Source organism: Odontesthes bonariensis, chromosome 21 (genome assembly GCF_027942865.1).
Source record: "Odontesthes bonariensis isolate fOdoBon6 chromosome 21, fOdoBon6.hap1, whole genome shotgun sequence".
NCBI classification, from domain to species: domain Eukaryota; kingdom Metazoa; phylum Chordata; class Actinopteri; order Atheriniformes; family Atherinopsidae; genus Odontesthes; species Odontesthes bonariensis.
The window spans coordinates 15,381,678-15,398,806 of NC_134526.1; the positions used below are offsets into that span (position 1 = coordinate 15,381,678).

The 17,129-nt window shown below is 39.8% G+C and overlaps 1 protein-coding gene across 1 annotated transcript in view; it reads left to right on the top strand.

Moving 5' to 3' along the window:
* Positions 1-16,372, top strand: part of coro7 (coronin 7) — a 109,976-nt gene extending 93,604 nt beyond the window's left edge. The window contains exons 10-28 of the mRNA XM_075454675.1: positions 9,630-9,684; positions 9,799-9,856; positions 9,959-10,104; positions 10,202-10,300; positions 10,379-10,474; positions 10,601-10,760; positions 10,879-11,054; positions 11,162-11,270; positions 11,446-11,532; positions 11,855-11,997; positions 12,177-12,281; positions 12,556-12,641; positions 12,792-12,933; positions 13,044-13,133; positions 13,320-13,436; positions 13,553-13,688; positions 13,806-13,897; positions 14,063-14,149; positions 14,487-16,372. Coding sequence (XP_075310790.1) covers positions 9,630-9,684; positions 9,799-9,856; positions 9,959-10,104; positions 10,202-10,300; positions 10,379-10,474; positions 10,601-10,760; positions 10,879-11,054; positions 11,162-11,270; positions 11,446-11,532; positions 11,855-11,997; positions 12,177-12,281; positions 12,556-12,641; positions 12,792-12,933; positions 13,044-13,133; positions 13,320-13,436; positions 13,553-13,688; positions 13,806-13,897; positions 14,063-14,149; positions 14,487-14,495 — 1,993 coding nt within the window. The 3' untranslated portion in view covers positions 14,496-16,372. The remainder of the gene's footprint in view (positions 1-9,629; positions 9,685-9,798; positions 9,857-9,958; positions 10,105-10,201; positions 10,301-10,378; positions 10,475-10,600; positions 10,761-10,878; positions 11,055-11,161; positions 11,271-11,445; positions 11,533-11,854; positions 11,998-12,176; positions 12,282-12,555; positions 12,642-12,791; positions 12,934-13,043; positions 13,134-13,319; positions 13,437-13,552; positions 13,689-13,805; positions 13,898-14,062; positions 14,150-14,486) is intronic.
* The last annotated feature ends 757 nt before the right edge of the window (positions 16,373-17,129 follow it).

Here is a 17,129-nt window from a genome sequence, read left to right on the forward strand (position 1 = left end):
AATTTACGTGTAAAGTAAGAGCTGTCATTTACCTCATATGAGTCACATATAATTATTTTTGGGGAAATGGAGCTTGTGTGAATGTCTGACTCCCAGAAATGGAAAAAGGTTTGCAGCTCACTGGAAGAGACACTGAGATGCAAGTCAGCTTCATTCCATATGAAGGTTTTGGTGAAGAAAACAGATTACCCTCCAGAAACCCCACACTGCTGTTTTACATCAATGGAAAGGATTAATATTCAGGAATTTATTTATTTTTGTCTCTGTTTAAACAAAGAGTTTAACTTCATGATTTTTTTCTTGTGAAATCATTCTTTACACTGACATTTTCCCTTTGAAATGAAACCGATCTTTTGTCAATCTTTTAGAAAATAAATAGTTTTTCATCAAACCATTTATTCATCAGTATAAGAAAATGGTTGTGTGCTGGTGTGCCTAATTTAAAAGTTCTTCTTAAATACATTTTATGCCTGTAATTATTCCTTCCTCAGTATCCAACATGATAGCAAGTATTGAGCATTTTCATGGGCGTCAGTATCAACATATAAACTTTAAACATACCTTACTCTACGATATGATATGAAGTGATATGATGTTTTACATATCATTTGTCTAAACCCAGCCTTCATAAAGTAGTTACTTGCTTCACCAGAGAGCAATAGCTGCTGGTAGTGTTTCAAAGACATGGAGAGGGGGAGGGGCCTAAACTGTTCTAAACCACCATGTGGGTTCTGAGTGGGGTGGGACAATATTTAAAACTTTCCAGCCCCTGGTTTTTGCATTAATGGTTTGCTCAGGTACTTCAGATGCATTTTAAAGACTAAGTTATGTTTATAGTCTTGTGTTGAAGGAAAGGGAGGGGAGGGGGGCCCTGCGATTTCCTCCTATGGTAAGATGGATGCTGCGGACCTATTGACATGGACCTCAGTGGGTTTAATTAAATCCTGAGCATTCGTGGGTACATGTGTCGGTTCTCTGCTGCATGTGCTTGTGCTAGACAGCCAGTTGACAGGGGGCTGATGAAGCAAGAGAAAAAGGGGGGGAGCAGGCGCTTGGCAGCCCATCTGAGACCCTCGTCATTGGGCCTCAGACATGGCCACAGCTGGACCCTCCACTTACAATTCCGGCTTTTCTTCGCCTCTTAGGAAGGCAGTGCGTCAACTCTAATTCCCTTCTAATGAACTGGCTACTGAAGGTAGCTCGGCAGGCGGACCCAGAACACTTATTAAAAACACACATGGTGGAAACAAAACACACACTCGGTGGAAAAAGTATGTTGCACTTTAGTACGTTTCAAATCTCAGTGACTGTGCGGCTTGATTGAAATTCCTGCTGAGGATCCCTGAACTAATCTTCTCTTAGAACCTGTATTCAGCACCGCCGCATGCACAGCTTTATCTTAGTCTTTCAGACTATGCTTATAAAAGAACCTGTCATATCCTCCCCAGTTTTCTTTTCCTTGTACACACATGTATTTTAGCAACAGAGCTAAGACACTTGCTGATCTTTGAATAACAGTAGGTGAGCAAATAGCCCTCTGGCTTTTTCTGAAGGTATTTTTTTATTTATCTGTCTACCTAAATTTAGCTGAAACCTGGGTAACAGCTTCAATTATTTTTCAGATGATTATTTTACTATGCAGATAGATCAAAGAGTTCATTTGGGCTCTAGAAACACATCCAGTAGGATTTATTTATTTATGTATTTTTTGCTTTTATTTACCACTTCAATATTTGGATGCAATGCTAATGCAAGGAAATCCAACCGTGTCTAACTGGCCAGAGTGTGAGGCTTTTGGTATGTATTCTTTCACCAAAGCTCTCTCATTTAGAAAAGAAAAGAAGGGACATAAGTGTGCTCGGTTTTAAAAGGCGGTCGCGTCAGTTTTTGTTGGTGGAATTAGTGTTGGAAGACTGCCACACACTTTCATAAGCTGAACCACCTAATTACTGCTGAAGATGATTTTTTGAATTACGGTATTTATTTATCTCCTTTCTCAAAAATAACATTTTTTTTTAATTTATATTTTTATTGATAATTCAGTTTTATGTTGCTTTGTTAGGAATCCCATTTAATATCAGCGGATTACTCCCTTCCATTGTTGAGGAATTGTTAACAACCTTAGGCCTGTCGCATAAGCGTCTATAAAACCATTAGCTGTGTCGAACTCTTTAACACAGGAGTAACAACACTGCAACAGAAAGAGTGTGTTCTGTCCCAGCAGACAATGAAGACGGGAAGAGGCCAAGGTTATCACAAGAGAAAATAGAGGATCTACTGGTCATATGAACTGCTTTCATCAGATAGTGATTATGAAAATAACTCAAAGGCATGTGCTTTTTCATGGTCATTCTTTGAAATGCGAGATACATCTCTTAGTTACAGCCATCTGTTCATCACACCAAATTTTTTACACTCAAGTATCTGTCACAGTATTAATCTGTACTGCTTTGTGTGAAAAAATGGGGGAGTTAAAGTCTTATTTAAAACTACTTCAAGATTTTATTATGATTTGAGACATGCTTCAACTCAGTTTTTGTAGTATTGCTCACTCCCTTCTTATCCAATCTAATGATATGACTCCAGGGATGCTGTTCTGAGGGTAGAGCGGTCCAACATTTTGGGCTACTAATTAATGGTTTCCATGAGGTTTGTGTAGATATTCATAGTCTCCCAGGGATAAGTCTCAACATCTTGGCTTATGAACACAAACTGTAGAACTGACACATCCCGTAGCTGTAGGCTTTGTTTTGAATATCACTTGGCAAACGTGAGCACACTAACACTTAGGTTAACATACTCTGCAGTCTTGCAGAGTTGTTAACATGCTGTGATGACATCATACATTAGTTTGTTTCACAGTTTTTCTACACTTCAACTTTAGATTTTTTCCTGTTGTTATCTTGCTTTTTTTTCTTTCTTTTATAAATGTGATGCGCAAAGAATGGATCTGACTTAGCGCTGTAGAAACTATGCACTCAGATTGAACTTTAGTCACACCCTAAAGCATAACCTGATTTATCATACATTTGTCATGGAATCAAAGTAAGGTCATTTGCATTATCATGTTGAAGTGAGGAAGACTTTTGATTGAGACCATAAAATCACTAGGTTTGAGAAGTAGTGTAAGAATATGCCTGTAGAATAAAATGCGGGTTTAAGGCATTTTGTATTTGCATAATTTTAGAGTTGAATGCTACATTCAACTTTTAAACACAGACCATTTAATAAGAAATACGTGTATAGCTAAAAAGAGTTGTCCAGATTGGAAAACAGAGAGTATCAAAGTAGCATTAATGTTCGCTGATGTTGTGCTTTTCAAGCAAAACTCTGTGATTAATATTTGCGTTGTAGCTTTAGTTGACCAGGATTCTGGATCATAGCATCTTAAATCGAATTTTAGACTTCATTTTGTTATACTCTACTTCAAGCAGCTTCACCAAATAAACCATAGCTGTCATTAGATTTAAAGCCCATGTGTTTATGGGGAAAAGTCCATTGAGCTCATGTTTTTCAGACACTTTGTCTTTTCTCTGACCTGCCCTAAATACCTTTGTGAGCCTGTGTGATAATCCAGTCATTATCTTATGACCAACCGTGGCTCTAGATTCACTCTGAAACACAGAGTTAGCAGTGACCAACAGGACAGCAGAGTCAGTTTGTCTGCTAGACGAGCTGCAGGCCTGTGGGGGCAGGAGGGCTTATAAAGTGAATTGATGAGATTTCACGGTTCAGCAGACCCCTCAGCCTCAGTGATGCTGCACCACTCACTCCCACTGACTGGGGTGACATAACCAGGGAACTGATAAAGAAGCCAGGAGAAAGGTGTCTGATGGATAGAGAAGTAGCACAGGCAGTTAATTACAGACATGTCACTCTACATGCATACAATTTAGTGGAGTATGGTCCAAATAGCTGCGCTCGTCAGTTATCAAATTCGTTTTATTCATATGTCCTAAAATCACAGAGGGTGTTCTAATAGCTACACTATGAAACTCTAAATATTCTCATAATAATAGAAAACAAGCAGTGAAGACAGCGAAGAACTTCATTTAGGTTTCATATTCCTCATATAATTCCTCCTCATTGTCTTTTGTATTTTTTAGCTCACACCTACTTGTCATCTGGAGCTTATTGTTGTGTTTTTTGTGTGTTTTTAATCGTAAGGTCGCCCTAGCTTAAGATATGGTCTCATATGACAGAGAAAAGTCTTTTTGACTGATACTGATCTGATCATAGCGCCGCCCATAACCTTATTTCTCCACAGACTGCTTCCATTAGCTCGATCTTTTGTATATTACGCTAGTGTGTGTGTGTGTGTGTGTGTGTGTGTGTGTGTGTGTGTGTGCCCGATGCTATCAGAGTGACTGAATGTGCCTATATTAGCTCCCACAAGTGTAGCGTGTGCTGATATGTGTGCATTTTCATGCTGTAACATGAGAATGTAGAGCATTTTCGCATAATGCAGTGTAAATGTTTGTCTGCCCCTGACTGTGTTTCATGCAGGACTTTTTCATTGTGTGTATACACAGTGGCATTCAAAAGTCTAGACAAAGTTCTGTCACCAAAAATTAAACATCCTTTTTTTTTTAACGTTTTATTCACAATTAGTGTATTGAATTGTTTTATTTCCGTACAATTTCTCAGTGAATAAAAGAAAGGAAGTGCCATGGTGAAAATATGTGATTTCTCAGGTACTTTCGGTCAAGTTTTAAAGCTTTCACAAGTTTGTGACGGTCTTCAAATCATTGTTAAAAAGAGCTTTACTGCTTTCTAAAAATTCTGACCCCTCAAAATCTGTCTTAACAATCAGCAGCTGCGTAGCACTTTGAAAACTTGAATGATTGCTGAACACAAAGCAGAAGAGGGTTATAAGAGGACAGCAAAGTGTCTTCAGGCAACTGTTTCTCAGTTTGTAGGAACGGCGGTCAGAGGTCGATTTTAGATCTGAAAGACCAACAAAACACTTTCTTAGAGAAGTGGTTGCTAGAGAAGGCAAATCAAAACATCTGTCTGATTGCAAAAGAGTTTTGGAAAGATTTAACAGACTTTAGTGGTGCTCAACAAAGGAATATCTAGAGAGGAAAACCAAAAAAATGTTAAATGCATTTTTGAAATAGGTCACGTGGACTGATAAAGTAAAAAGAGAACTTCAGGCCTCAATGAGCAAAGAAAAAAAGGAAATTTGGGAGACACTGTAGAAAGTAGGGTGCAGAATCTCATGAGAGGAGCACCTCTCCAACTGATAAGTGTGGGGGTGGATCAGTCATGTTCTGGGCTTGTGTTGCATTCAGTGGCATAGGGAAGATGTACTGACTGAGGAAAGAATGTGGTAAATTAAAAATCAACTAATTCTAGATGTAAAACTAGCACTGCAGTGAAGCTAAAGAAAGAGAGATGGAAACTTTTGCTACACCATAATTAGTTATAAGACATACTTCAAAATCGAAAGAGCAATGCTTGCAAGACAACCCAAGTATCTGAAAGAATTGTCAATGTTTTGTAGGAAAACTCACAGCCGATACTGAAAACATTTACAAGCTGTATTTCTTGGCATAAGAGGTGTCGCAAAATACCAACAAAACGTTTCCCTCTGTTACACTAACCATTTTATTCTTTTGAAACTGAACCCTAAATGATGAAGGGGAAAGTTGATCCTCGTTAAAATGTTAAAGAAATGTGTTTAACTTAAAACCATCTGGAAATCAGGTCATCTTATGCTTACTGAGCTATTCACAGTAAAAGACATTTTGAGCAGGAGTGCCCAGCTTTTTGCCCGCCTCTGTAAATAATTTAATAGTCAGGTTCATTCTTATTGTTAAATGCTCAGCTGAACTCTATCTACTCTGAGCTTTCTTTCCAACTCCAGCTGCAGAGGCCCATCCACATACATTCCCCAATTCAAACACACAAGAACACAATTTCTGCACTTGTCTGTCATCCACTTGTTCATTTGTCTGGCCCTCCATTAGTCAGTTATTCAATGACTTAGACTATCTCATACATTATCAAATGACAACACATTCTCATTATCATAATGTACCTGGATTGGTTCAGACTTATACACACACACAAACACAGATGCACACCAGAGTAATATGCGCATCATATCTGCTGGTGCTGAAGGCTGCTGTCATGAGCAGAAGGTCATTTTATGATGTTCATTCGGGAGTGTGTGAAAGGGCGCTGAGAGGCGATGGCAGACGAGACAGGAGGCGTGCTCTCTCTGCTCTCTGTTTTGTGTAAGCTCTGATATGCACAGAGGCCCAGTGACAGACTGAAGCCGAAGGGATTTCTTGAGCATCAGGCAACTCATTGCAGAGTGTTGGAAGAGTTTGAAAGGTGTCAGGCCTTTAGTGGGTGCAGAAAGGCCCAAAAGTGAAATATTGAGATGAGTCTCTTTTTAGGAGTTAGCTCAGTCGTGATTTATGGGTTGCTGTTTTTTTTTTTTATCTCACTCTTTGTTGTACCACCAAAAAAATTATTTGTGTTTAGTTCGTTTTTTTATTTTTTGCAGTCTTGTTACACAACGTATTAGCCTGTGTTTGTGGTCAAAATTTCTTTTTTTGCACCACCACACACAGAAAAGCTCTTATGTCTGGATTAGTGCCTTAGTCTCTCCTGAATGAAGTCTGTAATAGTTTTTCCCCTTTCATTCATGATCAGCCCATGTGACTGCATAACAATTTCACTCCCACACTAATGCATGTACCCATGAATCACTAAACAGCATTATTAGCAACTTGAAGGCAAATGTGCTTGCACATCTATGTGCATAAGCATGCACATGCATGCATATATGTGTTCACGTGTGGGAAAATGGGCTGGTGGTGAGATGGAGCATGAAAACGACAGTAAACAGAGGCCGCTATCAGAGATAAAGCTCCGCTCCTATTATGTGGCTGTTTGACTTGCTGTATATTTACTGTGAGAAAACCAGAGATAAGACCTCAGAGAAAGTGAAGGCAATTTGGGGAAATAATTTGGATTGGAGGCACAGTGGGAACTCGGGGCACAAGCAAGGTAGTGTTGTTGTCGAGAGAAGGATAGAGTGACTGACAGGAAGGGTTGTGGGAATAGAGGTGTTTAGGTACTCCCTGTGGATTTACTTGGACATGGGAACACAGAGTCGACCTAACGAAGCATGGCTGCCCCTCGCTGACTTCACAGACCTATGAGAGAGAGCGAGATGTTGAGAGGAGGCAGCTGTCTGCTTAATGCCCAGTTTTTCATTGATCTCAAAGCAAGAAAACAGGTATAACAAAGATGATGAGTAGGTGGAGCAGGAGAAAGGTTGGTTTTTTTTGGTAAAAACACCTTTTGCAAGTCATTCACAATCATAAAAATATTCTCATTGCTGAAGATTAATCTTCTTAGCTTAATGTAAAGAAAACTATTTCCAATGAGCAAGTGCTCAAATAACATAGAATGCTAATGTTTTTCTAATCTTTTCTGTCTTTGAGCATGTTATAGTAATATTTTTGTTAGATTACATTGATTAGTTTGTTTCTATAATCAATATAAGCTCAAAATGTACGCTCATCTGTAATTTTGGGGTATTCGCATTCGAATTTGAGGAAGGGTTTAGGAATCACCGCTCTTTAACAAATAAGACCAGATGCAACGAATCTGTGCAAGGGGGAGCTCTTTGTTTTGAGAATTTGAGAAATGCACCTTAAAGGGGTATATTTTTGATTTTCTTATCAACACAGGAACAGACAAATATGCTTGGGTTAGGCAAATGCATATTATATTTATTCTTGCAACACTGCAAAACAAACTGCTCAGTGTGGTCTGCCTTTGCAGGAGGGAGTAGGGATTTCTGCATCAGCCGTGTGTTTTGCTAGCAAGTGATATTTAAGACTCGACGGCAGATGACTCTGATCTTGTTGACTGAATCATCTGGCAGGATTTTGAAGATGAACTTTAAAGAGACCCTTTCTTTATCCATTTTAGCTTGCCATCCACAAGATTAGACTGCATCCCCTCTTGCTTTCCATATCTTTCGTCAAAAAATGTGTGGCGTTAAGAGGAATCATTTCATGAATTTTGACAGTCCTACTATTTGTTTTATTAATACTTTATATACATACAGGTATATAGAAGATCATAACACTGTGTTGCAATATTTGTGATTTCAGCGAATACAAGAGAAATTGTTTAAGGTCAGAGAGGTCAGAGAGAGAGATTTAAAGCAGAATGAGACAGCAAATGGGCAACTCAAAAAGGCATTACATGTCGCACTCATTCACCAGCAGCTGTAACAGCATGTTAATAAAACAAAACATGTCTTAAGTACAATAGAAAGCACACAGCCCAATAGTGCACAGCAGCCCATTGACTACAGTATCCAGTGTTACTTTTTGAAATATGTTAAAATCCTCACAGGTGACTGAATATTTGACTTGGAGCACTCCCAACGGCAAAATAAACTGGAAAAATGCAACAGAAGACGAAAAGAAAACGATAACAAGATCATTGTCACCGTCAACTGAAATAGTTATGCAACTTATTATAACCACAGGCTATTCGAGCAAGGTTTCCATTCAGTCAGATGTATCACTGACGTGCACTCACGTGATCTTTGTCTTTACGGCACTGAAACATGCCCACGCAGTAAACCGTTGCGTGTCACACTGCATTGTCGCCTAACATATCCAAACTCAACCTGTCATTATACTGTCATACTTGGAGCATTGCATCACCAGTCTGTCAGTCTCGAGTGGCGTTTCCTTAGAATAGCACCATTACACAAGGTCATCATTATAAGCCAATCACTGGAAATGTCACGCTCCACTTCAATCAGCCGAGGTCTGGCCGGAAGGGTGGGGGGATTTTAGAACAAGAGATTTACCAGCATTGCATATGTTTGTGTAAGTATTTCCTGTTGGATTTGGTTACTAGACTCAGTTGTACTTTCCTCATTAAGCCACTGAGTCCTGCAGTCCTCAATCCTCTTAATTCAAATCATGAGAGGAGGCAGGTGACTGTGGGCTCATTTAGACTTGCGTGGGTGAAGGTTTGATGGAGAGCTGAAACAATTAGTTGACTGAAAGAGAATTCACCACCTTGTATAAAACTAAAACAATCTACCTGTAGCCTCTCAGTTTGACATTTTACTACTTTAATTTGGTTTACATGATAAATAAGATATTGTTTTGTTTTGGACTCATTATATAATAAAACACTTTGAAGATGTATCCTTAATTGATTGAAATGTCTAATAATCAAAGTATCAGCAGATGAATTGAATATAAAAATAACTACTGGTTGCAGCTCTAGTCATTGGTTACCTCTATCCTGATTTTATGGCTCTGTGTTTTATTTTAGAAATGTTTTCTTCACGGGTTTAGCTTTGATAATATGCTTAATGGTGTAAGAAGCTATTTTTACAGCCTGCATTTTCATTGAACGAGTCTCACATTTGGTTTCATTACAACTGTTAGAAAGACCTGTCGCAGCAATCCTCACACACACTTTGTTCCTCTGTTGGCCTAAAACTGGCCCCACTCCTCCATCTAGTGGCACCTCTGTGGAACTTCAACCTGAACCTCTGACATCCTGTATTTGCAAGAAATGTGTTTTGAATGCCTCTTTGTCATTTTCACTCTCTATCTCTTTACCTTTAGGATCCTGATCCCACTGTTTGATGAAGATACTGGTCTGCTCCTTCTTGCTGGCATGGTAAGCTCTAGATTAATGTCCTCTATTTTTCTCTCTGTCAGGGTAAAACCCTGATGAATGTCATATGTATTGGATATTTCATTGACATATTTCAATATGATTTCTCTTGTGTAGGGAGACACTGTGATTGATTGCTATGAAGTATCTTCCTTTGAGCCTTTCCTCTCTCAAGGTAACTCTTGGTTTGTTTGCCATCTGCCTAGGCATGGTTACAACCGCCCTTATAATATCTATGGCCTATACCTCATTTTCCCTCGATATTTCATATTTGTAGTGAGCCACTGTCTGACGGATACCTCAACACGAGGGGTTGCCATGGTACCCAAGCTGGCGTTGGATGTGATGTCCTGTGAAGTGATGCGTGTGCTTCAGCTGACAGACAGCTGCATTGTGCCAGTCAGCTACCAAGTCCCTCGCAAGGTATTCCAGGCAGGCACACACAAATGCAACAAATTCATCACTCGTGCAGGTAGAGTTTCAGTGTCTGCACTTGTGCCTCTGATGTATTGTCTTCCAGCATTCAGGCCAGGAGTTTCATGATGACCTTTACCCAGATACAGTGGGTACAACTCCAGCTATGTCTGCTGAGGAGTGGTGGCAGGGAGGAAACAAGCAGGTAAAAGATCCCACTCTCTGTAAGTTTCTCTGTTCTTTGCACTGCACATATGGCTCAGACTTTGTTGTTTGTCCTTAGGTGGAGAGAGTTAGCCTCAACCCAGACAAACGACCTAAACCACCAGCAAAACAGATGCCTGTTAAGAAGGAACTGACCAGTGGAGGGAGCAAAGAGGTCAAAAACACATTGATATTACATGGCCATCTTTTTTTCGAAAGCATTTAGCTTTTTAGGTTTGATCTGCATTATTAATTGTGAATATAAGGACTTGAAATGACAACTACTGCTTTGGTTTTACAGGACCAGGTCCGAGGTCTCTCCACTTCCAGTAGTCCTCTAAGCACCCCCAGCAGCAGCGCTGCCCCATCCCGCTCTCCCTCCTCTACTTCGGGTCTTTCCTCAGGTTTTGTTCCCAGTCCCAGCCCCAGTCAGAGTACCAAGACTATCCAAAGCCTGCTGGGTAAAATGTCACACACCTGAAATGTCTCATACTTTATTTGGGTGTCGGTTGATTTCGAATAATCTTCCTTTTCAGACTAAGCAGTTAATTTAAAGTTATCTCCTTTTTTTTTTTTCAGGGACAACGTCCAAGTTCCGTCACATCCAGGGTACGGTGATGCACCGCGACACACACATCACCAACATCCGTGGCCTGAACCTGACTACACCCGGAGAATGTGACGGCTTCTGTGTCAACCGCCAACGTGTGGCAGTGCCTCTCGCCATCTCTGGAGGCCAGATTGCTGTATTTGAGGTACACTGCCAGTTGGAAAATAAAGGGGTTTTGAAAAGTAAAGCTTGAGTTGGTCTTCTCCTGTGCTTAATTGCTCTGTTTTTGTTTCATTTTGATTCTCTCCTCAGCGCTCTCAACCAGGCAAGCTACCAGACACAGCCCTACCCACCATCCAAAACTCTGTAAATGTGGCCGACTTTTCTTGGGACCCCTTTGACACACACAGACTTGTTGTGGGTGAGTAAATCCATTTCATCCCAACTCACCAAACCCTCCCAAGTTGTAGATTTATGTTAAAAATGGCAAATTTTTTACAACATTGAGTTGAAATTTGCACTTGACCTGTCTGCTGTGCATGCAATTCTCTGAGTGAGTATCTTAACATGCTTGTCTCCCTCTATGTCCATGCCAGCTGGTGATGATGCTAAGATTCGAGTGTGGCAGATGCCAGAGGGTGGGCTGAAAGAGACCCTAACTGAGCCTAAGCTTATCTTGCGAGGTAGGACAAACTCCATGGAGAGCATATTAAAATCTGCTAAGTCAGTTTGTCCCTTTGTAGTGATAAGGGCTTGTTATTCAGAAGTCATCAGCTGAGGGTGAACTCATCCTTTGCTAAAGATCCTTATAGGTTTAATACCCAGTGTGTCACTTTGTTTCATGATGCAAAATGTATTGACAGAGAATCCAAGTCATTGGAAGGTAGCCTAAATGTATGGCAGGTGACAAGAAGTAGCTCAGAGAGCATTTCCAAACATGACCCTTGTAGGTGGTGATGATAGAGTTAAGCAGAGCTGACTGACAACTGCTGTTATTCATCATAGGCCACACAGAAAAGATCTATTCCATCAAGTTCCACCCTCTGGCCAGTGGACTCCTCGTGTCTTCATCCTATGATCTGACAGTCAGACTGTGGAACCTGGAGAGTGGAGAACAGGTCAAACTTCTCACTGGACACCAGGACCAGGTGGGTGACTGAGAACCAGGCAAGATCAAAGACAAGTCTAAACACATAGGAACTGTTACATCAATGCCAAACTGTGCTCCGTGTTAAAAGAATGTTCATGAAACCAAGGAGAATCAGAAACTTAGTCAGTTTCATCATGTCTCTCTTTATTCTTTTTCCTTCCTGTTGTCCATGTTCAGGTGTTTGGCATGGCGTGGAGCCCAGATGGCAAGCTCCTGGCCACAGTTTGCAAGGATGGCAAAGTTCGCATCTATGACCCTCGCAAGTCCACTGCACCTGTGCAAGTATGTTAGACACGATGTGCAGTGTGGCACATTACATATAAAAAGATACGATTTGTCCTTTTTCTTTTGCATTCTGGAAATGGTTAAACAAGAATGGGAATATTATTGTGCTAACAAGCTTACCTATTTGCTTTTTAAAAGCAGTAAGCTACAATCAAGTATCATGAGACAAGAAACATAGCCCCAAAGTCTAACCTGATTAGCGGGAACATTGCTTTCCCCCCTTTGTTTAACTCTCTCACACACACACGCTTATTGCTTTCTCTTTTTCCAGGAGGGCCCAGGTCCTGAGGGCCACAGGGGCGCCCGTGTGGTGTGGGTGTGTGATGGCAAGTACCTGCTGGTGTCAGGATTTGACAGGTACTGGAAATTATGATGAATTTGCTACTTGTTTCTCACTGCACTGAGGCCTTCCTAGTCAATAAGTGCAATTTAAAGTGATTCCTCACTGTCAGAACCACAGTAGGCCATTCAGAACCTGACAGCTGATGTTTCTTGTCCTCCTCACAGTCGCAGTGAAAGAGAGCTCTACCTGTACTCTGCTGACCTCTTGTCCTCCGGGGCCGTAGCCAGCACTCCTGTAAATGTGTCCCCCTCCACACTGATCCCTTTCTACGACCCTGACACCAGTGTTGTCATTCTTACTGGAAAAGTAAGCATACAAGTGACAAAATATGTTAGTTAGTCATGAGATACTCTTGTGTTATTGTTGTATAAGTTACAATACACATGAATATAATCTGGGATTTTTCTTATCTTCAGGGCGATACCAGAGTGTACATTTATGAGCTGGTCCCTGAAAGTCCATACTTTATTGAATGCAGCAGTTTTAACTCCCCCGAGCCTCATAAGGTACCAGACCGACTCCGCTTTACTTGTATAAATACTTCTGATGACACAGATACTTATGTGCTTCAGGATGGCAAAGTTCGCATCTATGACGAACTTTGCCGTTCAAGTACAAGAATTCAAATATGAGCTTTGTGATTTTTAGATTATTTTTAGTTGATAACATCTAACTTTGTGCCCTTTCTGCAGGGATTGACCTTTCTGCCTAAAACGGAGTGCAATGTGCGAGATGTAGAGATAGCTGTGGGGCTGATGCTCACCAAGACAGCCATAGAGCCAGTGGCCTTCAGAGTGCCCCGGGTTAAAGTGAGCCAACTACACCACCTTGTGGACGAAAGGGGACTCTGCCTACCTTTCCTCCTGATGTGTTTGTTTGATAAACAGGGTCAAATTCTCTTTATATATCCACGTTGTGCTTTCAGAAAGAGTTCTTCCAGGATGATGTGTACTCAGATACAGCAGTATGCTGGGAACCTGCACTGACAGCCTCTGCCTGGCTTTCCGGCTCCAACGGCCAACACAAAAAGATCAGCCTGAAGCCTAAAGACATGACGCCAGGTGCCCATACGTAACAGCTCTCACTCTAGATTAAAATGCTTTCTCTGCACTCCACAAGTCAGTACTGGACATGTCCTGGAATGTTTCTGTGCTTCATGGGGGTCTGTTTTTCCACAGTGAGTGAGGCCCCCAAAGAGGCTCCAGTAAGGAAATATCTGCCTTCATCTGTTTACCTGGAGGAAAAAACTGATGATCAAAAAAAAGAGGAGGTAAGACAAACTTGATATACTGTATGTTTCTACTCGGTCTGCAGTCATGCGATATATCTCCTCAGTTTATCTAGATAGAGATATATCAACCAAAAGTCCTCATACATTCGAAATGCACGTGTCTTAGTATCTGAAAAAAAAAGTTTGTTTGTGTGTGTGATCCAGCTGCTGAGTGCTATGGTGGCCAAGCTGGGGAACATGGACGACCCGCTGCCGCAGGAGTCCTTCGAGGGGGTTGACGAAGACGAATGGGTGAGTGAGTGAATGAAAAGGGGTGGGCTCTGATTGCCAATTAGTGATGAAGGACAGATAAGAGTGGGGCAAATGTTTTGCAATCCGTCTTATTTTTGCAGTTTTATTTTGTAATTGCATTGTGTAGTAGGGGTTCATCCTGTTTTCTTTTTCCTGTGATGCAGTTGGCTACCTTTAGGAACTTAAAAACATTTATAATTCCAGAGATATTTCTTCTATCTGTTGTTGTGTAAATGTAGTAAAGGTTTTAATGTCACCTGTATCAAATAGAGTGGATAGAGGGGAATGCGATTTTTTGTGATGTATTTTTGTTTATTTTGGTCTCCCTCTCATTTAGGATGATTAAAAGGGATGTAATCGTCTGGTCTCTGGTTCAGTCATGGTGCCAACAGCAGAGAGGAGAGACAGCTCAAGTGTTCTGTTGCCATTCGTGTGTCTACGCTTCATCAGCAATTAATGCAGCCTACTGAACACACAAAAAAACATGACACAAAAAAAGAAAGGAAGAAAATAATTGATGACCTCATTAAACACCCTCTGGTTTCAGTACTGTAACTGTTAGGGTTTTAGAGACTTAAACTTTACACCTGGTTGATGTTCATTTTTACTTGAAATTTTGTTTGTGAAACATTATATATGACTTTGGGATCAATCTGACTTTCAAATTATGTTTCATTATTTGCTGTTTTAGAAAACAGAAAAGAACAGACAACAACACTGAAGTTATAAGGCAAGATGTGATCAACCATATTTCGGATCATTCGTGGCTCTGAGTCAGTTTAAAGTGAATAAAAACTGTGGTCAGCCACAGAAATAAAACTCCAGCTTTGTGCTACATAACCAGTGAATTCTAACCATGAGTTAGCCTGACAGCATACTATGTGTTCTCTGTGGTGTGCGGTCTTTGTTTGAGTCTGATGATACACAATGGGTTATCCTGATATAAAAGAAGACTGCCTGTGCTTACATATCAGAATGCCACACTGCAAATTATAGTGTACAAAACGTGTTACATGTGTGCACATTTACTTCCATAGTGGACCACTGCTTCCATTTTCTACTGGCCAGTCTTAGGAGCATGCAAACTAACAGTCTACCTTTGATAAATGTTTGATTTAAAAACTATGAATATACAGTATATGAAAAAATCATACACAGAGATCTGTGGAGAAGGAAAAACAACCTTGTCTTCCATTTTGGTCAGACAGAACACAATTGCTGTTGCATGTTACTATACCATCTTTTAATGTGTTGGTTTGAATGGATACTACCTTTGCCGGGTATCTCTTGATAAAATGATGTATCAGTGGGACTACCTGGTTAAATGAATGACTAATTGATGATAATAAAGAATAAAATGTTCAGGTTTTCGCAGCAAAAACCGCACTCTGGATTCAACAGGGTCACCAGTGTTCATGTTTGGCAATGAGCTGGAATTTCTAATGACAACATCATTGAGGTCACTTTTCCTTTTTAATCCTATATTGGAGTTAAATGCCATTTTAGTATGATTAATTATTACTGCATTTGTACAAGTTAGATTTGATTAATTTAGGAATATAAATAGGGATTAGGTTGTTTTTTAAAAAAAAACATTTTTATGCATTCAAAGCCAAACCTTCTATGTCTTGATTTTTTTGATGGGCCTTTTTATACTTAAAGATGATTGTTCCTTTTTATTTTCTGGACACACCCGTGTTAGTGTTTGGGCACTAACATGGATTTTGGGGATATTCCTCACTAAATGAGCTAATTTTCTTATCTAACTTTAACTGCTTGTGAGTAATCATGGCGTTAATAAGACAACAGCGCAGTATTAATAACTTACAATGAAGCCAATAACAGCGAACTTGTAGTCTCTACTCAGGGTTACAGCACTATCATCAGTAATCCAGGTTTGATCCAACAGAATTTGTTTACACCCTTCAGTGGACTTAGATGAACCGGCCAATTCAGCATGCTTGTGCATGTCATGTTTAACACATGTATGGCAGGTGTCCTGGCGTCATTAGGGTTTATTTGATGTATACTGTGTGTGCTTATGATTCTCAACGACCATGCTTTGTTGTATTTGGATCAGATTAACTTGCCTGGCATTGTTTTAAAAAGGAAAATTCTTTTCATACAGTGAGTAAAGCATTGTAATTTTGTTTCTGTCTTACAAGATTAATGGTTTGTGGACTTTTTTCAATATTGTCTTGCAATAAACACTCTTTGAACTCAGTTCTGTGTGTCTCTTTATAATTAACTCAATGTGAGAAATACAGGCATGATGATGTATTTGGAACACTCTCAGTGAGTTGCAGAGTGTGGTTTGCATCTACACTTTGTTAAAGTCTTTGGTACAACCAAAAGGACACAGAAAAAAAAACTTCAATAAATACATCAATACGCAATTGGATAAATATTTGTGTCATCCAGCAGGGACTGTTGGTGTAATAAGCCTGTCCTGTGTAGTAATAAGCAATAATTGTCTTTGACCAAAAAAGATAAAAATACTAAATATCAAATACATTTTTTCTGTTGTGGAGACTGTTGTACCTGTTAACACTGTCGGCCAAATCAATTTAACAGAGATGAGTGTGAACAGCCGTTAAAGTTTTCCAGGGGAGTAGTACAGCTATTTGAGTTTTATTTGTCAGTGGAGCATATTGCAGTACAAAGTATAAAATGTATAAATGTGACTGTGTCAGTCATATATATATCAAACGCTAGTTCAATTATGTTAAGAATTTTGTGATCCTTTTGTCTCTCGAAAATGCTGTACAAAAACTAAAGTGAAGTTGAGTTTACTATTCATATGAAGATGATGTATAACTTATTGTTATTTAATCGTTTATTCAATTATTTGTTTGTTCTTTCATCCATTAATTTCATTTTGTTATTATTACCTTTTTCTTTTTTCGGTATGTGCTTCAGAGGTCAAAGAGAAAAGTGCATTTAGACCTCCCAGCCGGCAGGTGTCAGTGTAAAAAAGCTT